This window comes from Andrographis paniculata, unplaced genomic scaffold (genome assembly GCF_009805555.1).
Source record: "Andrographis paniculata isolate CXL003 unplaced genomic scaffold, ASM980555v1 Contig86END, whole genome shotgun sequence".
NCBI lineage: Eukaryota > Viridiplantae > Streptophyta > Magnoliopsida > Lamiales > Acanthaceae > Andrographis > Andrographis paniculata.
The window spans coordinates 5,320,608-5,342,731 of NW_026137624.1; the positions used below are offsets into that span (position 1 = coordinate 5,320,608).

Genomic DNA, 22,124 nt, shown 5'->3' on the forward strand with positions numbered 1-22,124 from the left:
TTTCATAACAAATTATTCATTCTTTTTAGTAAGAGTACTACTATCTACTTAATATTATAAATACTTTTATAATTTATAATATATTATACAAATATCATTATTTTTATATAATACAATTTACTTTAGTCTTTTTATCGTTATTTTTACTAGGTGTATAATATTAATATTCCTTAAACTTCAGTGTAAAAAATAAATTGATAAATAGATATGAGACTGAAGGAGTATTATATTAATATAAATGATAGTACTATTTGTTATATCATATGTATTATGTTGGGTGTCTTTGTTTTGTGAGATTATTTAATTTTATTTTTTTTATGTGATATATATTGTGTATGAACTATACAAATAATTAACGTGTGATATATTAATATTTTTAAAAATATATATATATATATATATGCATTTGTTGTTATAAGAACACGCCCATTGAATTTGATAATATAGTACAATAGTTGATTTATTATATTTCGTACATATCTTCGAATTTAGATTTTATTTACATTAATATTATTATATTGTTTTTTTATATTAGGTACAGTGTAGTATTATTATTAAAATATATTTGATTAATTAATTAAGTAAAAAGAAATATCAGTAATTAAAAACAAAAATATTATCCTAAGACATTTTTTAAACTAAAATAGAATTTTTTATTTTTTTTTATAAAAAAAACCCAAACAAATGGTAATTTTATGTATTTCAAGATGCACAAATTTTAATAATGAAAAAACTATTTGACACCATAATTAAACAAACACATCCTTTAAATTTTGGATAATTACACTTTTGTGTAATACTAACAATTTCATCAAATTAATCTTCCTGCCAAAAATATGGAAAAAAGCAAAAAATAAAAATAAATAAATCCTATTATTTCATTAAATACCATTTCAAAGTATATTTGTATATCATAATATGCATAGAAGAATGTTTATAATTTTGTAAAACATTGGAAAATATTTAATAATAATAATAATAATAATAGGGATGTATTTCGCCCTACATAAAGCCCAAAGGCCACGGCCCACGAGATTCACATCCCTTATAAATAGAGCGCTGATTAGGGTTTTCAATTTAGCCTCGCCGTCGAAGACCGCAGCAGCAGCAGCAGGAGAGTTCTCACCGCCGGAATCGACAATGGTTAGTCTTCTTATTCCGATAGCTTCTCTCTCCCGTCTGTAAATTCCGATTTGATTTATCCGTTTTGGAACGGAAATTTATGTGGAATTCGCCAACCTTGCAGCCGTCGCACAAGACGTTTGTTATAAAGAAGAAGCTAGCGAAGAAGCAGAGACAGAACAGGCCGATTCCGTACTGGATCCGGATGCGGACCGACAACACTATTCGCTACAACGCCAAGCGCCGCCACTGGCGCCGCACCAAGCTCGGCTTCTAAGCCGTAATTTTCGATCCTCTTTTACTTACGCTTTTGATTTTAAATGTTAGTATCGGACCGAGAACGTGTTTCTGTTGTTACGATGCGTTAGAATTTGCTTGGCTATTTTGACCAGGATTTCGACGGAACGTATTTATCTTTTTGTGCACTTTCAAGAGAATTGATTCAGTTTTTGTTTTGGAGCAATTAGATGTGTTTTGCTTGCTGGTAGATAACACCAAACATCATATGTATAATCTTCATCGTGTTTGTTTGAGAAGATTAATAAGTCACGAAGATTTCTTTTAGATTGAAACAGAACTTTTAACATCACGAAGAATCATCATCACTTTGTTTGTTTGAGAAAATTAATCAGTAGTGATGATTTGTTGCAATTGAAATCAAGTATCATTGTAGAATCAATACTGAAAATTAGCACTTTGTTTGAGAAAATTAACAGTCACTGTATATGTAGCTCTGTGATGGATTGCTGTTGGATTAAAACGTCCAGTTGAGGAATTCTTTGCTCGATCCTCATTTGAGAAAATAAGTGAAGCCATGAATTATATATTTGCTCTTTCATGGTGAATATTTGTTGTTACTAACGTTCTCATGTTTTGATTGTAAAGGTGTTTTGAAATTTCATTCATTTTTGAAATAAAAGATTATTTAGCTTTATAGTGTAGTGTAGTGGTGGTTAAAACCCTAATGCTGAAAATTATATATCTAATTCATGTTGGCTGTGTTTACATCTACAATTTTCTACCTGATATTATTATTTCAATTTTTTTTCTTCCATTAACAATATCAAATTAAACATTTATTTTTTATTTATTATATTATACTAAAATTTAAATTTATTTTTAAAATATCATTGATATATATTATTATTATCAAAAAATTATTTTAATTCAAATTTTTACTATTCAAAATCAAAATAAAAAATTAAAATTTTATATAGTAAAAGCATTCGTTGTGTTTTCGACTTATGCCAATGTTTGTAGCCATTATTTTACAATGGGGAAATTGAACAAAAGAGCCTAGCCGTACAATAATTTCCCAACGTATTCAGGCTCTTAGGTTATATTTTGTGGGATTTATTACAGGTTGTTCCTATTCATTTTTTTTTTTCTTAATAAATATTATTTATTTTATATTCAAAATATTACATTAATTTTTATTTATATCCAAATTCAAGTCTTACTATTTAAAAACTAAATCCCACGTAAAAACAATCTTTACAGTTTCTCTTCTCTCTCCCTCATCTCACATTGTGTTTTGTAAGTCTTAGGAGATGGAAGAAATGGCGCCGATTGGAGATGCTTATTATATCCATTCTATTTTTATTTTGTTTTTTATATATAATGTATTAGGATGCTTTTCTATTTTTCTCATTTTTCTTGGTTTTCTATATGTTTCTTCACACAAAATTTTTCAAATTTTATTATTTGTAGTTTTGCTTTTCTAGAAAAAAAGATATTTTTTCATCTTACAAAATATGTTATCAAACATTATTTTATTACCAAATTCAAACCAAATTTTAACAAAGTTAACCAAAAGAAACACACCTAACTATCAATCATACATTGTGTTCTGTTGGCCTACTTATTTCAATATTTACTATTTATCAAATTTTATTTCTTAAAAAATATATCAAATATCTATTTTATCATATCAATATCTATTTGTATAAATATTATATTATATTAAGATTATCACATCAATATCTATTTGTATAAATATAATTTTTAAATTAAAATTTTTACTATTCTAATCATAATTCAAAAGTCAAATATGCAAACAAACACACTTTCAGAGTGCTTTATGATGTTTGAGTTTGGGTTTTAGTAAAAATTTGACCTATTGTTTGATATACTCCCTTAACATTATAAATATTCTTCTCCATGTAATACTATTTCTAAAATGGGGTCCTTCCTTCGGTAGATTATTTAATTCTTTTTATTCTATTCCATTAAAAATTAAAAATTTATATTTTATATTAATTTTTACACAAATAAAAATAAAAATAATAGTTGACATATTATTTGTCTTCCCTCGGGTGTTTAGGGTTTATTTAGCATTGTTGTCTTGAAATTTGCTTAGGAATATTTGTATTTTGAATATATAATAAAAAAATAATAAATAGATATATCAATTTTTTGAGAAATATGTCTGAAATTTTTTCTAAAAACTTGAACGTATTATTAATTTTTTATATAGCACAATATAAATAAAAATACTTTTTTTATATATATAAAAATCAATATAATATTAATATTAGTGTTTAAGGGCTTCTGGTAAATGTAAAAGGGCAAAACAATCAAAATAATATATACAAATATAACGAATAAAACTAAAAACACTAAGTTATTTTTTCAATTTCAAATCAAATTCAAATTGCATTTACTATCAAAAAGTTGGAAGAGAGAACAATAAAATGTCCTTCAATGTGACAACAAACAAGAAAAGTTAACATACACACAAACAACCATAATATATCATTTGGTGCTTATCATCAACTTTTCTCTCCAACAATTTTTAGTACCAAGAAAGAAACTTATAATCAAATATAACAGCAAAACAACAACTGCTCAGTTTACCTGCCAATCGATCAAACATCTTTCTATCATCATTTGCTGCCATCACCAAACAGGTAATTCAGAGAGGAGTTCCCCCCTGGTGCAGCATGAACCTTTGTAGATGGTCGATCCTGCAATTATCCCAACATCAACAACAAATAATAATAAGGTTAAGTGCAAATGTCGAAAGTATATATAGGAAACTTAGGTAAATGATAAGAACAGATAGAAGAACGAGGAACGGACCGTGAGGAAGTTGCCGCAATTCTGACCATCTGCTCTATAGTAGTTGTTTGAGGAGATACCGGAGGCGGCGGCAGCAGCTGCAGGAGGAGTTGACTGCTTACTGCTCTCCTCCGGCGCGGCTGTTTCTGGTGAAGGTTTCAATGGAGGGTCGTTGTTAGTTGGAGTTTTAGTTGAAGTGTTGTTTGGAGGTTGAGGAGTCGGGGCTGCCTCTCCTCCACCAAAGAGGTATCCCAACGAGCTCTGACCGCCACCCGCGCTAACTCCGCGTCCCATTATCTCTCTCTGCTTTTTTCAATCTAGAACAAAAAAGAGAAAACACAAGATTTAGTGATGCAATTGATTTATATATATGGTGTAAGGTAAATGAGCACGGATTCTATAGAAAATTTTAAGGGGGTGTGTTGATTACCACAACCATAGTATATTTGTTCTTTTTATTATTACTTAATCATTTTTTTAAGAAATATGATATCAAATGACTATTTCATATCAAACTTCTTGATACTTATACTCACCAAAATTCAAACCCTAAAACTAGTCATTACCTTCTCATCATTCCATCATCACGTCACATATAGACAGAGGGAGAGAAACTGATCAAAATCATATTTGTATGTACGTATAAAAAAATCAATTCAACACTGTTCAATTTTATTAAAACACACATCCATCACTAACTGAAAACGAAATCCAGATAGAACCAATAAAATAATAAAAGAAAAGGCGTAATGATTACAAATTATGAGTTCAAAAATGGTAAGATAGGGAAACGCAGAATTTTCTTTTTTAAAAAAAAAAGTACTCAAAAGAAGAGCACGAAATGAATAATGCACTATAACGAAGAAACCAACATCTAACTTACCAAATCACATTTGAACAGATACCAGAATCAAAATGAAACAAATACATTAACCAATTCATATACCAAAGCAATAACTCCCAATAGCACGCAGAAATCCGCAATTTCAAACCACAAAAATCGATTTCTCCAATATATATTCAAATCAACAAAATCAGCCACCAAAATCAGATCTAACACATCATCGAGCAACCGATCAACACCAGAGGCGATAAAAATAAATCTAAATCCATAAAATAATTTACATTCAGATCTCAGATCTGCCAAAACCGTCGAATAAACCAATCAAATGCACGAAATGAACCGCCAAACGAATTCATCCAAACATTTCTAACAAAAATTTAAACAACACAGAGAGAAAAACAGAGAGAAAGGAGAAACCGCATACCAGTTTTCCGCCGATTCAAATGATGGAAAACCCTTCGTCGGCAGAGGTATTTATATACCACAAAATAAATTACTCATACCATTTTCATTTTTTATTTTTAAATATATAAATTTGAAATAATGGTAACGGCTAAGCGGCGCCTCAAAGAGAGCGTTAATTTAAGTCTACCATTTACAAAAATAAAGTAATACTCCCTCCGTCCACAGTCCCATCTTGTCGTTTCAGTCCTCCCACATACAATGTGATTTTCTTTTCTTTTAAATAATTATATATTTTAATTTTATTTTAAATTTTTTAATTTTTTTTAAAAAATTAATTAAACTAATTAATTATTTTAATTTTAATTTATAATTATTTATATTATAAAATTTACTAATTACACCACCGTGTCTACAGAGTAGCAGATATGGGACGGAGGTATTACTGTTTATTGCCTTTGGTTTAGTTATTTATTTGGTCAATTTTTAGTTATGGTTTCTTTTTCGAAAAATTTCTAAATCCATTCTTTAAAAATAATAATAATAATATATTAAGTACACTTCTTATTTTTATATTTATGTTACATCACAAAAAAAATTAAAAATAAAAATCAAACCAAATCACAAAACAAACACACCCTTAAATTTATATAATTTTAATATTTTTTTGTTAATTTTATCTTTATCTTTTATTACAATAGTTAGTATTTAAAATAATAAAAAATTGTATTCTCCTCGTCTCATATTTATATATCAATTTACTTTTTGCACAAAATTTAAAAATATTAGTACTCCCTCTCATTTTTCCATTTTAGTCTGTCTCATAACAAAGTATTCATTTCTCTTTTTAGTAACTGTACTATCTACCTAATATTACAAATAATCTTACAACTTATAATATATTACACAAATATCATTACTTTTATATCACACTTACTAACAAGGTTATTTTAGTCATTTCTACTTTATTCCTACTATATCCCAATATAATACTATTATTTCTAAAACTACGTAAAAAAAACAAATAGATATTTCTTAATGGGACGGAGGGAGTATTATATTGAGATGAAATATAAATAAATGTAAAAAAACTAAATTAACCTTATTAGTATTGTATGATATAAAGGTAATGACATTTGTGTAATATATTGTAAATTAGAATGGTATTTGTAATGTTACGTAAATAATACAATTATTAAAAAAATAAATGAATACTTTGTTATGGGACGAACCAAAATAAGAAATAGATAGATTGTTAAAGGAAGTATGGAGTATATAAATAAAAAAATTACATAATTTTTGAAATGATTTAATTGAACTTAAAAATCGCCTTTTATCTTTATCATAGTAATGGTTTATTTCATTTTAATTCTAGTTTTAATTTTTATTTGAATCTTAATTTGAATTTTCGTATTTTCTATCTAGGCTTTGTTGTTTTAACAAAAAAATTTAATATATTTTTTCAAAAAATTAATATATTGCACATATTTTTTATTTTTATATCACTTTAATAATTTTTTATATTTCACATAAAAAATATCAAAATACAAAACAAACATACTTTTAATATCTTATATACTCTCTCCGTCCACTTTAAAGGTTAACATTTATTTTTTGCATGTTGATCTTTAAATATTAATTATTATATCAAAATATAGTAAAAAAAAAAAATTTCTTATTAAGTAAAAAGACAAATATTTTTACAATACAAATATAATGACATTTGTATAAAATTTTATACAAAAATAATAATATTTTTTATGTTAAATACAATGACGCAAAGGTAAATGTAAACTTTGAAAGTGGACGGAGAGAGTATATGTTATCAAAAGTGTTAATTTTATCATTTACCCCCTAAATGTTTGGATATTAATTTTACTTATATAATTTATTTTTAATATTTTTGTTTGTAATTCCATTAAAATATAGATGATAAGTTTGTATATTTCTTAAATATTGTAGATCCTGCTGATTGTAATTTTTTTTTAAAAAAAATAATTAGATGCCCTATTTAGTGTTATTAAATTTATAGCTTTCTTTTAAATTAAATTTATGCATTATATCAAGGCCCAACTTTGTGACATAAATTAATATTATTATTATTATTATTATTATTATTATTGTATTTAAAATAATAAAGGTAAATTATTTTTTTAGTTTCGTAACTGGACCCCTTTATTATATTAGTCTTGTAAGTGGAGCCCGTCGCAAACTAGTCCCATAAGTGAAAAAATTTCGTTGTTTTAGTCCTCCGGCACCGGAGACGCCCACGTGGCTCGTCGGAGGTGACGTGTCCGCCAGGTGTCCTGTCAGGTCAGCGACACCCGGCAGGCAGACACATGGATTTATTTTTTTTTTTTTTCATTTTTTTAATTCGACCAAATAAAAAAAATACAAATAAAATTTAAAATAAATTAAAAATAAGTTTTAAAAAAAATAAAAAAAATAAAAAATCCACATGTCCGCCAGGTCAGCACGTCACCTATGGTGAGCCACGCGGGCATCTCTGGCGCCGGAGTATTAAAACAGCGAAAATTTTTCACTTATGAAACTAGTTTACGACAGGCTCAAATTACAGGACTAAAATGATAAAGGGTCCGATTACGGGACTAAAATGATAAAGGGTCTGATTACGGGACTAAAAAAAACACTTTATCCAAACAATAATACTAGACAAACAAACAAATTGGGCTTTGGCATAGTAATTCTATTGTTTATGAGGGAATATTTAGTTATTTCAATTAGAACTAGAGTTGAAATCCAAAATAGTAGTATTTTGGTTGTGAAATAATTTGAATGAATATTTATATATATATATATATGAAGTATATGAAATTATTAAATAATATAAAAATAATATATTTATATAATATATTAATTTTTTTAGAGAATTGTATATGTTTCTTTTGAAAAAAAACAAACAATTATCCCCATCTTAACTCTTTAGCTATTATTTTAAGTTGAAAATGCCTCAAATTTTTTACCGATTTAAATCATGATTAGGATTAATCAACACATACAAACATGGTTCTTTAATATAGAACGTTTGTTTTAATTGAAACTATATGTTGTCGGTTTACATTTTATTAATATATTGCTTTTATATTTAATATATAATCAATAATAGTATCCTTTTCTATTTTATCTTTCTTTTAAATATAGTTTATAAAATAATTACAAACAAATAATAATTAATAAAATGATAAAAGAATTTTTTTACTAAAACTATACTACTTAAAAAAATACCACATCAAAACTAAATGAGCTCATTTAGGGTGTGTTTGTTTGAAGGATTTTGGTGGATTTCCACTATTCATCCAATTTTTTCCCCCCAAAAACATCAAATCAAACACCTATTTTTCATTTTTTATATTATACTAAAAATCAATTTTACATTCAAAACATCACATCAAACCCTATTTATATCACATCATACAACTATTCAAATTCAAAATTTTTACTATTCAAATCCCAACTCAAAATCCAAACCCCCAAACAAACACACCTAATGTCTTAATATTATATAATTTCAAAAAATATTACAAAAATGATATATAATATATACAATATATAACAATAAAAATACATTTCCTCCTATCTCACAACAAAAATTTCAAATACTAAATAAACTGTATGATTAACAAAAATAATTGTCCCATAAGGATGGCCCGGTGGTATAGGAGTTGAACGTGTGATGATTATTTTACTGGTGTTTGTTTGATTGTAGTTTGAAATGAATTATTGATTTAGTTTATGTTTAAGTAATATTAAATATCATATTTTATAACAAAATAATAATAATAATATATTTTTATTAAAAATTATATTAAGGGAATAAATTTGTAATTTCAATTATTTTAAATTTATATTAAAATCCAATGTACCATAAAACTAAGCAGAATTCACTGACACCAACCTTATATTCTCCTTTAAAGTCTAGGCAGAATAATAATAATAATAATAATAATAATAACAATAATAATAATATGCATCCACATGGTTGATTTGGTGGAGAGTAAGTTGGTAAAGTGTCATGTGGGCAATATTAATACACTCATAAAAAAAATAATTAATATAATAGTTATTTTTATTTCATCTTAATTGACTTTTATTTTATGTCTTCTAACAATTTATACATTTTTATTTTAGATAAAATTTACTAAATCAAAACATATTTAATAAATATAAATCAATATAATTAACTACGTAACATATAACATCGTAATAAAAATAAAAACCAATCAAAACCTCATTATTTCTATATCTCCTTTAAAATAAATATTTTTATATACATTTAAAACTCTACATCTTTTATAACATTAATTTATATTAATCATAAATAAATAAATGTTGTTCTTTTATTTTCCTTATATTATATAAAAAAAATTATTCTCTATAAAATAATATTTTTATTGAATATATTTTTTATTACGATATAATTTTTAAAATATTTAAATATATATTTTATTTTTTAATCATATATATTAAATTTATTTTACAATTACCAATATTATTAATTATATAAAAAAATAATAAAACAACATCTTAATTCACTAATATTAACTAATTAAACATTATTATCTTAAATATAATATAGCTGATAACATTAAAACAATTTCCTAAAAAAACTGTGCAAATATATTCAAGACAATATAATTAACTAATACTCTTCCGTTCAGCTACAAAGTATATATATTTCTATTTTGCAACGTCAGTAACCATTTCATTAAATACTTCTTTTTCTTCTACAAATACCCTTAATTTACATCACATCATTACTTTTATACTACAAAGTAAAGACAAAAATGTCATAATTAAAATATTACTATCGTCAAAAGTAAATGTATACTTATTGCTTGGACGGAGGGAGTATGTCTTAAAAATTTATCTCAACAATCAAACAAAAAAATATATATAATATTAAACTTTAATTAAATAGTATTTTAAGTAATATTTATGAATTTTTTAATTAAAAATCCTACAAAATAAATAATAATGATTTGAATTTAAAGCTCATATAAACCATATCCTTAAATTCAATATTTATGTCAAACACAACTTAACCCTATCTCAAATAATTACTTTTTTTTTTCATATTATATAAAAGATAAATTTTATACTCAAAACATAAGAATCTATTTATATCACATCAAATTAAAATTTTACTATTTAAAATCCAAATTCAAAAATCAAAATCAAATCCATCACATACACCAATCATTTGTATCTCAATAATGCTTTTGTCCAAGTAATAATCTACAACTCAGCTAACTCCCATTCATTCTTTTCAAACCATTAGCAAATTCTCTAACATTAACATATATTCCTATGCAAGTAAAACACAAGTAGACTGTCTTCATCAAAACTTTGTATTGTATTGTAAAATCACAACAATCATCGCTTAATCCACACCCTACAAACTGCTAACTCAACCAATTTTCATTGACTTGGAGTAATAGCAAACACCACATTCAATATATATATATATATATATATAGAGAGAGAGAGAGAGAGAGAGAATTTTCAGTTTTAGTAAAGTTGCAAAAAATGTGGATTCTAAAGCTTGGAACAGTGGGATATGAAATTACAGCATACCATGGGACCGAATTGGGGCCAAGCTGACAAAAGATCATCGATAATACATAACAAAGTATCTATTTCATTTTCTAGTAACTGTACTATCTACCTAACATTACAAATACCCTTCTAATTTATAATATATTATACAAATATCATTACATTTATATCATACAATACTAAAAAGGTTAATTTAGTCTTTTTACCTTTATTTCTACTTTATCCAAATATAATACTGATATTTCTAAAACTCCGTGCAAAAAGCAAATGGATGAGACGGAGGTATAAGACACAAACATATATTACATGTACACAAAAGAAGCGAATGCTAGGCATAGAGCAAATAAAATCTATCCTCTTGATTATTGGAATTTTAAAGAGCCAACACAAATTATGTTAATATATGAAGTAGGATAGAAACTAAGAATATACGATAGGGTAACCTAGTTCGATCCAATTGATCTAAGTTCAGGGACTTCTGTCCACAATAATAAATATCTATCAAATATGTAAATCATACATCAATTGATCTCACACCCCAACCAATTAATCTTCGCTTTTTTATTGCAACTAAAGTGAAAGTCTGAAAGTCTGAAACATACCCTAATACAAGTGTGATGGAAGATATTGCTACAAAGGAATCCACTCATGTTACCTGACAGGAGTTCACATGGCTAAGCACAAACGTTCTGGGCACCAGAACCCATACCCACCCACCGACCCACATTTCAATGTCCATCTGGTAAAGAAAGAATATGAACAGTGAAGCTATGGATCACTGAATTCACACAAAGAGCAAATTCATTTCACTGAGATAAATCCCCAAAACTAGTCTAATGATCACTGGAATTCCTTTAAAGATGTCTTTTTTAAAATTGCAGCTTGTAAGCATTAATGATTTGAGCTTACCTGCGAGTGCTCTTCGTTGCAAAAGGATCGCGGAGATGGTGAATTCTTCAAAAGATGACAGACATGACCTGAAAATTCAGATTAGTTATGCATCGATGAATGAGGAAACACAACCATAAATGGCAACTTCAAGGTATTTTTGAGATCTGTTTGTAAGTTAAGCAGGGTAAAGTTTAACGATTTATGTTCTTATGAACAAATCAAAGACAGAAAGCTACATCTGTTAGCATAGCTCACATTTCTAGCACGTGTAAACATTAATTTACAGTGGATTGCAAATTTAATTTTGTATATGAATGATATGCAAATTATTCCTTGTTGCACAGAAGTTGAAAAGATTGAAGATCCTATCCAAACAGATTTGTCGACTTTTACTTCATCAAACAGCTTCCAGTTAGGAGGATCAATGATATATTTCAGTAGAATGAAAATGGGATTCGCCGTTCACCTATTATTTTGCAATGATTGCTGCATAGAGTTGTTTTCTTCAAGACTTCAACGTGTGTCGAACAGCAACCAGTCACCTAAAGAAAGAAAAGCTCTCAACATAAAGTAAGTGGACAATCTATTTATATCTGCTGTTACCATAAAAATGCTCTGGTCAGATATTATTGGATCACTTACATATGGGCAGGGAAAAGCTGGGAGATGCAGAAGGAGGAGCCCGTATCATCAACAGAATCACTGAAGTCTCCTCTTCATCTGTCTATGGTTTTGTCTTCACTTCCTATCACTTGATTAGAGCAGAAACTCCTTCACTACGACAAATCCAGATACCAAATAACATGTGTATATTCAAGATTTCATGAAGGACTCAATGTTCAGAAGCCCATGGCTGTCTATTAAGTCCTGTGTCAATAACATGAAGCTCAAAGAACTCCCAAGGTTATCACAAGACATTATATACCAAGCCCAACCGAGAAAAAACACAATTCTGCCATTGATCAAGATTGGGGTTTCTTTGGCAACAAAACCTGCAAGAAAACAAATCTAAGAAAGAACCTGAGAACAACACTTGATCATCATCCAACTTCGGAGCAAAGCTATTCAGTTTGGACTCTTTTCAGGTATGAATTTCACTGATAGGGTTGGGTTGAAAAAGCAGAATAATGTTCACACCCTACTGCAGCTATCCCTACAAAGAATAATTCAGAATGGTCCAAAAATGAAAGGAAGCTCAAGTTAATTCTTCGAACATATTTCGAAGAAGATCGATGCCCAATCTGTAGTCGAACCATCTACATTTTGCAAAGCTTCCAATAAAACCAGCTTTGAAGGATACAATGAGATTCTAGTCTAGGTTATGTGAAATATCTGCACACAATAGGAATGGTCCAGTAAATACCACGCATCAATCTTCTGCAGGTTATAGGCCATTTAAGAAAAGAATACCCGAGCTTGAATTTGCAAGTATTGGAGAAGATCTCAGAACTCTTAAGCAAATACTTGGAGAAATTCACAAGAAAAGAGAAAGCGAGAAAAGAGTGAACAAAATTGCATCAGGTCTGAATGCAGTTCCAGATTGCTGAGTCAAGGATTATAGCAAACATATACAGGATTGAAGGAGAATATCACCTCACCATATCAACATCATCACATTCGAGCAGGACAGAAGGAATTCCACAAAAAATCATATGGAGAAGTGTTCCCAAAGCTGAAAATTTTGAGTGATGAACAATAGTGTCAGATTAGTAGTCACGAATATATTTTCAACAGGACAAGGTGATTTATAAATCAGAAAGCAATAGCAGTATACTAGTTCATCAACAGCGATCCTAAAGAACTTCAGCAGCTTTTCAAGGTATTAACCCATTCTCATGAGTGTCACTGATCAGACTTGAAATTTGATACATTCATTGAATAATTGACACTATGCAACAGTTTCTGTTATCCAAAAAGTATGTTGCCTACTTTATGAGCAATCATAGATGAGTACCGAACCAAATGAAACAGCTGAAAATCACGGTCCACCAGTAAACCATGCCTCGATTCTGATCATAGAACATCAACAAGATACTATTGGAATCAGGACTCCTTAAAAATTCACGTATCATCCGCATGCCTGATCAGCTTCAATCTTCATATTACATGATCGATCCCAGCTTGTTCATATTGATTGAAGAAGCAGAAGTCCCTATTGATGAAGAAAATTGTGAGCTTGTTGGAAAGAATAGCAGGGGAAAGTTTAATCATATATTGAAGTTTTTTTTTTTTTTTTTTTTTGAATCTGGTAAGTGAAATATTGGCTTGAAAAATCATATTTCATGAGTATTTACAGTTGGAAGGGGAAGGATAAGCTCACAAGGATTCATGGAAGACATAAATTCAGAAATAGACCGTCTCTGCAGGACACCACGATGATGAGAAGGATGGGTTGATCAGATTCATAACATCGGATACAAAGTATCACTCAGATGATTGAACATCTTCCAGCTTTGGTGTTGGACATTGAGCAGCTGAGCAGCTATGTTTCAATGACCTGGTAAATCAGGTAGTAACAGGAGAAATTACTGCGATCATGATAGGCTAAAGAATGTCACCAACTGCTGTTTAGTGAATAGTAATTCCTGCCAGTTTTTTCTTATTATATGTGCATGTGCAAGATCTCAAAAACGGCGGTGACTCAGATTATATGTTGAGCAGCATAACATGGAGAATTAAGAGCAGAAATCTCCTCAATTTGTTAGTACTTTGTGTTTTCCTCACCATTGCTTCAGTCTACAAACAAGTAACTAACTGAATTAAGTGATTTTGTAAGTAATTACATTACAGAATGGGAATTAGCAAATAATAACAAGGCCAAATTATGTATAAATTCACTGATAGACAATGTGCATCTAAATGTATTAATTCATCACTCGGAAAGAGGCATGTCCGTGCATTGTACATTTTTAAGAAAGAGGTAAGTATATGCATGCACAATAAGCGGCGAGAACATTGTAGCATTGGGCCATTAAATATTAGAATGATTTCGATAACCATAATCTGGGTGAAAAAAGCATAAAGGCTAACTCAAAGTATACATTAGTAATCAGAAACTAATATATTAAACTTGGAGAAATTTTTGCAAACGCATACATCTTCAAAAGGGGATAAATCACATCGTAAAGAAATAAGCGACTGAAATAAAAACTAATGAATACAGTTACAAAAATTATCAATAACAAAGGTTAATGACAATTAATACCTCAAAACTCAGCTGAAAGTGGGAACACAGCCCAAGTAGAAGTTTAAACTGTCCAGTACGCTAAAAAACTCGAGCTCATCGCCTACAACTACTCAGGAGCAAATATCAGATGCTAGCTCCATGAAAAAATTACAGTCTCTAACCAAAGACGGCTAATTTACAAGAGAGTCAGGCGGCTGCTCAGTATCTTCAAAAATAATATTCTCAGCTCGAATTTCCGTCTTAGCATTTCTGCTGATATCAATATCAAACCAAGGATAAAGTCTCTCAGTACCCACATTCATAAGCTTGGTCGTTAAGTGATGCTTACTATTTCCGATCTTAAAATGTACAGTGGGCCTCCCACTCAGGACAATCATTTTCCCGTTTTCATGATCAGAAGGACGACTCTTCGTTTCATTAGCTTTCAAAGATGTCTCTAAGGTTATATGATCTTTCTCTGTAACTTCAGAACTTCGACGGTACCCAACATCCTCTTCCAAAAGCTTGGCCGGAATGACTGGCAAAGACACTTCCCTTTCCCAAAATTGTATCGGGGGAGCCAGAAATGGGTTGCTAGCTGCAGCACGATGTGTTTGTGTAGCATTCTCGTGTCCAACAGCTACACCTTCATATCCGTTATGAAGCAATTTCTGCTGCATATTCTGCAAAGGCATCTCCACCTTTCTGTGCTTCTCTTCAACCTGTTGAATTTCGCTGGCCATCGTCGTCTCTATGTCATTGTCTTTCCCCAAAGTTACAACGGCATAAGTTTCAGGATCTGGAAACTTAGGCAACCAACTAGGTATATGCCCGTGTGGCGGATTTTCCTTAGCCTGTGCAAAACTAGGGTTTAATGTCCTCCTTTTAACAAGAGGAAAAACAGGTATCGAATACGCGAAAGGTATTTCTTCTGCTTTGCCAATGAATCGCATCATATCCTTAATGATCCCCGAACCTGAAAATGGACGACCTACATCAGCTGCACCGGGGAACCCCTGAATCAAACCCAAATCCTCCAAGCTTTTGATCACATCAAACACATTGCACTGGCTCCGATTCGCGGAATTGCACGAAAGTACAGCTACCTTCCCTACTTCTCTAATGTACCGAACCCCGACATCGGCTAGGGTATCCAAGGCAGCCTGCTGGAAGGTCTGAAACCCCACACTCTCACAAACCTGAACCACTGCAATTCTAGCAATTGCCTCCGCGAATTCGTCGAATGCCAATTTCTTCTTCTTCCCCTTTCTCTGCGGACTATCTTTCTCGCTCAGGAACTTCACACTCTCCTTCCCATCCCCATCGCTCATATTCAGCAACACTTCATAATCTCACACCACACTCAAATGAAAGCACCTCAGTCACACTATAAATTTCTCCTAAACCCTAAAACAACGCTCCTTCAACAAAAAAATGAATTATCGTTCTTAGCGACAACCAATCGAGCTCACAAAAAAAAACCCTAGGCTCGTCGATCCCAGCAAGTTTAAAAAGAGATCGAAAACTAGTAAACAATGAACTGCTTACCGGAGACTTCCTAGGGTTTAAACACGGCGGAGTCGCGGCGGTGGAGAAGAAATTGAATCAATCCAATTGAGCTCCCTGGAAATGAAGCCGCAATGAGGCGTAGATCGATCGCCGACCGCAATTAAAGCCAGGTAATGAATCTTTAGCGATGAACAAGAATTAAACCCCCACCAAAACCTCGATTGGGATGATAATCTGAGTGGCGGGGAATGGATTTCTGGAGCGGTGGCTGCCGATTTATGGACGGCGAGCTCTCCGCGTAGCACATCCGTCGCTTGGGCAGCAACCCGTGGCCGAGTTTCGTTGATGGCGGTAATTGCGTAATGCGATTTCTAACTTTGTGCTTTCATTGTATGTAACCGCAGGGAAACAAACCGGAGGGGATCTCGTTGGGAGTATTGTAATTTATGGCCCATTAAGTTATTAAATGGGCCGCATTGGAAATATGTTGGTTTTGAGGGATTTCAAGGAAAGTACTGAGCATTTTGAGCCCAATAAAGCCCAAATGTGTTAAAAGTGTGTTTATTTATGGGTATGGATTTTTTAATAGTTGTTTTATGCATATAAAAAAAAAATATTGATATAATAGTTTAAAAATAAAATTGGTTTATAGTATTATATAAAAAAACTAATTATTTAATTTGATATTTTTTTTTTGAAAAAATATGAATATTAAAATATATGTTAAACCTAAAAAAAAATACATTTAGAACCCAAAAGAAAATGTTGGTTTTTACATAAATTTTTTAATATTAGTATTAATATAATACAAACAAATGACGTTTATATTCGTATTAGTAGTGTATATTAGCTATGTAATATTTGTTATATAAAAACAAAAATATTTGTATAATATATTAAAAACATGAATTTTTATTTCGGAATGGAATAAAATAAAAAAAATATTTACTTTTTTTTATGGATGAAATATATTTTTTTAATACAAATTTGTGAAATCAAATAGTAAAAATATTTTTAAAAATCACCAAAAGCTTTGGTTTGCACCCATATTTTGTCATATTATGCATAATTCTCAATGTTCTTTTATAAAATACATTAAAAAACTATTTAAATTAAAATTAAAATTTAACCACAAAACAAACAAAACACATTTTTATTAGAAATTTAGTTTACATATATATATATAAACATATTATTATATTTTGATCCGTCGCATAACAAAGTATTTATTTTTTTCTTTAGTAATTGTACTATCTATCTGACATTACAAATATCCTTCCAATTTACAATATATTACACAAATGTCATTACTTTTATATAATAGTACAATACTAATAAGGTTAATTTAATCTTTTTATCTTTATTTCTACTTTATTTCAATATAATACTAATATTTCTAAAACTCCGTGAAAAAAAAAATTGATATATATAGATATGGGATGGAGGGAGTATTATCTTTATCATTTTATCAAATTATTTAATATTTTTAAAAATATCTTATTGCACATTTATTTTTATGATAAAGATTACTTTAATGGTTATGTGTGTTTACTTATTTTTTGTTTTTGTAAAATAATTTGTACTAAAAATTTCATATGTTTTTATAATAGTAAATATGTATAGATAAGGTTACATAATAAATATTTTTCTCCGACTATAGTTATATTTAGATTTTTTTATTATTATTATTTTTGCTTTCCGTTAACTTATGCACAATTAATTTATAAAAAATAATTTTATTTACTGTTAATATTTTATTATTTCTATTTTAACACATAATTAATAATTTGTTACAATTTTTTCTATTTGTTACATTATTTTTTTAACAATTCTTTAATAAATTTTTGATAATGCATCTATTTTACTTTTTACCTAATTCACTTTTATATTCAAATATCATTATTTATTATGTTGTATTCTTTTAACAAAAAAAAAATAAAAATACACATATTTTTCAAAAAAGTTTAATATATTACACGTATTTATTATTTTTATATTTTTAAAATAATTTCTTATGTTTTACGTAAAAAAAAAAAAAAAAAATACTTATTCAAATTATTTTACAAAAACAAGCACATTACTACACTCTGTGCCCAAACAAAGTGAAATAAGCAGAGGGAGAAAATAGTTGATTATGATTTCAGACATATTTCAAAATTTTGAGCTGTATGGTAAGAATTTGTTTGTCTGTATTTAAAATACATTTTAATATTATTCATTTTTACGATTTTTGATAAAAATATATTCAATTGATTTAGCTTGTACAATATTACATTAGAATATTAATTAAACTAAAATTCGAATCAAACACTCAATTTCAAAATGAAACACATTGAAATTTTGAATTAAAATAATACTGATGTGATATATATTAATAAATACTAAATACTCCCTCTGTCCAAAAGAGTTGTCTTGTTTTTCATTTTTGTTTGTCTCAAAACAATTGTCTTGTTTCCTTATTTAGTAATCATAGTCCCCACTTTATGAAAAAATTATTCATACTTTTCCAAACTATCCCTAATTATTACTCTATCATACTTTTTAAAATCTTTCAAAAAGTAAGGACATTTTAGTCTTTTACATTCTATTTTATACTCGCTTTGAATTAAATACTATTATTATTCCTTGATTCTCGTACCAACTCCCAACAAGACGCTTCTTCTTCTGGGACGAAGGGAGTATTTGATGCTCGTACAGTCTAATAACAATAGGACACAGGAATTAAGAAATATGAATACTAAACTGATATTTTGTGTAAAATTATTTTTAAAAGACCAAAATGTCTCTATTCTATGTTATTATTGTAAAAAAATAGAAAGCTAGTTACCAAGTATTGAAATGTGCTAGTTTTTTAGACAGAATAAAATGACAAAATGAAACTATTATTTTATAAGAAAAAAAATATGATATTTGAATATAAAAATAATATTTTGGCATACAATATCGAATAATAAAAAAGATAAAAAATTATTTCATTGTTTTGAAAGATTTCTTTTTTTATGAATTGTATTTATCCAAAACCAAATCTTAAAAAAATAGAGTTGAAAAGATCTCAATCATTTTAATAATCATAATTAATAATGATGAGCATAATCTAAAAGTGTATAAATATATAAATATACATTGTGTTGATTCTTAACTAAGCTGGTTGGGCATATCCAAGCTACTGTTTAATTTTAATTTTTAATAATTTGGAAATAATTAGGATGGGTTACTTTCTTTTATTTATTTATATATATACTAGAACACGCTATTGCGCGGTATACCGCGCGACTATTCTATAATGTAATGTAGTGAAACATTATTTATTTGAAATATAAACTGTAAAACAAATATGTAATCGAATTATTTGCGCTCAGGTCGGTGGGTCAGGTCGTTTGGTTTGGTCGGTTGGTCTGGTCGGTTGGTTAGCGCTCGGATAGGCAGGTCGGAAGGTCCTCGGTCGGTTGGTCTGGTCGGTTGGTCCTCGGCCGGATGATCAGGTCGGTTGGTTAGCGAACGGATGGGCAGGTCGGAAGGTCCTCGGTCGGTTGGTCTGGTCGGTTGGTCCTCAGTCGGATGGTTAGCGGTCGGACAGACAGGTCTGATGGTCATCAGATCGGACAGACAGGTCTGATGGTCTGCGGTCGGATAAAGTAGGTCGGCTGGTCTGCGGTCGGATAGGCAAGTCAGCTGGTCCGCAGGTGAATAGACAGGTTGCTTGGTGGGTGCGGCCAAGGAGTCTTTTGGTCTAGCGATTGGTCTCTGGATTGGTCGGTTGGGCTATTTGAGTTCTGGAACTGGTGGAGGCGTTTGGCGAGGCGGTTGATGTAACCGACCAGACGACGTTTCAATATGTTTCGTCTTAGGCGGTTGACGGCGGTTGCTGGCGACGGTTCCAAAACGTCTTTTCAAGCCAGTACAAAGGTAGGGTAAGAGCTAAATTGTCATTTTCGAAATGAGGGGCATGATAGACTTTTCAAGTGACAAATCCATACAATCTCGTGTATAACAACATAAAAGTTTTAATACCCAAATCAACTAATACATAAGGTCTTGTTACGTACAAAAATAATAATAATAATAATAATAATAATAATGGTAGCAGTGTCTTGAAGGAAGGTAGGACCCGAAGTCGGGTAGAAAAGTAGAAAAATTTGCGCTCAGGTCGGTTGGTCAGGTCGGGAGGTCCTCAAGATGGAAAGTCATCAAGAAGGAAAGTCCTCAGGTCGGTTAGTCAGGTCGGTTGGTTAGCGGGTCGGAAAGTCTGTAGGTCTGATGGTCAGCAGGTCGGACAGACAAGTCGGAAGGTTTGCGGTCGGGTAGTCAGGTCGGTTGGTTAGCGGGTCGGATAGTCCATAGATCGGAAAGTCTGCAGGTCTGATGGTCAGCAGGTCGGACAGACAGGTCGGATGGTCAGCAGGTCGGACAGACAGGTTTGATGGTCAGCAGGTCGGACAGACAGGTGTGATGGTCAGCAGGTCAGACAAACAAGTCTGATGGTCTGCGGTCGGATAAAGTAGGTCGGCTGGTCTAGCAATTGGTCTCTTGAATGGTCGGTCGGGCCAGTTGAGTTCTGGAACTGGTGGAAGCGTTTGGCGAGACGGTGCAAGACACGTGTCAATAAAGGAGGAATTAGTGGGCAGTTGATGTAACCGACCAGACGACGTTTCAAAGCGTTTCGTCTTGGGCGGTTGACGGCGGTTGCTGGCGACGGTTCCAAAACGTCTTTTCAAGTAATATTTAAGGATTTAGATTTTTTATTTTCAAGCATCTTCAATCAACTTCAACAAAGCAAAGTCAGATTTGGGGATCACCACTTTAAATTTTCAGCATTTTAATTTTCCAATCAATTTCCTTTTATGTACCGTACAGTGTTTAGAGATTCCTAATCTCAGACGCTAAAAAATCAAATTTAAGGTGTTACGTACAAAAATAATAAATAATAATAAAAATAATGGTAGCAGGGTCTTGAACGAAGGTAGGACCCGAAGTCGGGCAGAAAAGTAGAAAAATTTGCGCTCAGGTCGGTTGGTCAGGTCGGGAAGTCCTCAGGTCGGGAGTCCCTCAAGACGGAAAGTGGTCAGGTCGGGAGGAACTCAAGACGGAAAGTGGTCAGGTCGGGAAGTCCTCAGGTCGGGAGGTCGTCAAGACGAAAAGTGGTCAGGTCGGGAAGTCCTTAGGTCGGAAAGTCTGCAGGTCTGATGGTCAGCAGGTCGGACAGACGGATGGTCAGCAGGTCGGACAGACAGGTCCGATGGTCAGCAGGTCGGATAAAGTAGGTCGGCTGGTCTAGCAATTGGTCTCTGGAATGGTCGGTCGGACAAGTTGAGTTTGGGAACTGGTGGAAGCGTTTGGCGAGACGGTGCAAGGCACGTGTCAATAAAGGAGGAATTAGAGATTCCTAATCTCAGGCGCTAATTAATCAAATTTAAGGATATTTTCCATATCTTTGAATTTTACTTTTTGTCTGTTGAAAAAATACATCAACACTTTATTTTCATATTTTACTTTTTATTGTTGAAAAATTGCATCAACAACAATAAAAAATAAAATATAGGAGAATGTAGATGA

The 22,124-nt window shown here is 30.6% G+C and overlaps 3 protein-coding genes across 22 annotated transcripts; 1 reads left to right on the top strand and 2 right to left on the bottom strand.

The window, feature by feature from the left end:
- The first annotated feature begins 1,044 nt into the window (after positions 1-1,044).
- Positions 1,045-1,585, top strand: LOC127242172 (60S ribosomal protein L39-3). The gene is made up of 2 exons (XM_051261600.1): positions 1,045-1,143; positions 1,247-1,585. The coding sequence occupies exons 1-2, from the start codon at positions 1,141-1,143 to the stop codon at positions 1,397-1,399; spliced, it is 156 nt and encodes a 51-aa protein (XP_051117557.1). The 5' UTR covers positions 1,045-1,140; the 3' UTR covers positions 1,400-1,585.
- A 2,268-nt stretch (positions 1,586-3,853) lies between these two features.
- On the bottom strand, positions 3,854-5,589 carry LOC127241962 (protein SPIRAL1-like 3). Its single transcript, XM_051261262.1, has 3 exons — positions 5,451-5,589; positions 4,204-4,499; positions 3,854-4,088 (listed from the first exon to the last, which is right to left on the bottom strand). The coding sequence occupies exons 2-3, from the start codon at positions 4,474-4,476 to the stop codon at positions 4,008-4,010; spliced, it is 354 nt and encodes a 117-aa protein (XP_051117219.1). The 5' UTR covers positions 4,477-4,499; positions 5,451-5,589; the 3' UTR covers positions 3,854-4,007.
- Positions 5,590-11,546: 5,957 nt separating this feature from the next.
- LOC127242113 (transcription initiation factor TFIID subunit 8-like) lies at positions 11,547-16,976 on the bottom strand. 20 transcript variants are annotated; one of them, XM_051261511.1, is made up of 9 exons: positions 16,611-16,946; positions 15,102-16,483; positions 14,217-14,632; positions 13,851-14,048; positions 13,495-13,568; positions 12,539-12,647; positions 12,363-12,438; positions 11,915-11,982; positions 11,547-11,744 (listed from the first exon to the last, which is right to left on the bottom strand). In XM_051261511.1, the coding sequence occupies exon 2, from the start codon at positions 16,391-16,393 to the stop codon at positions 15,254-15,256; it is 1,140 nt and encodes a 379-aa protein (XP_051117468.1). In that variant the 5' UTR covers positions 16,394-16,483; positions 16,611-16,946; the 3' UTR covers positions 11,547-11,744; positions 11,915-11,982; positions 12,363-12,438; positions 12,539-12,647; positions 13,495-13,568; positions 13,851-14,048; positions 14,217-14,632; positions 15,102-15,253. The 20 variants fall into 20 exon arrangements, 19 of the variants coding, with proteins under 19 accessions (XP_051117468.1, XP_051117462.1, XP_051117469.1 ...); XM_051261505.1 differs by having other exon boundaries at positions 12,539-12,888; XM_051261512.1 differs by having other exon boundaries at positions 13,490-13,568.
- Between the last annotated feature and the right edge of the window lie 5,148 nt (positions 16,977-22,124).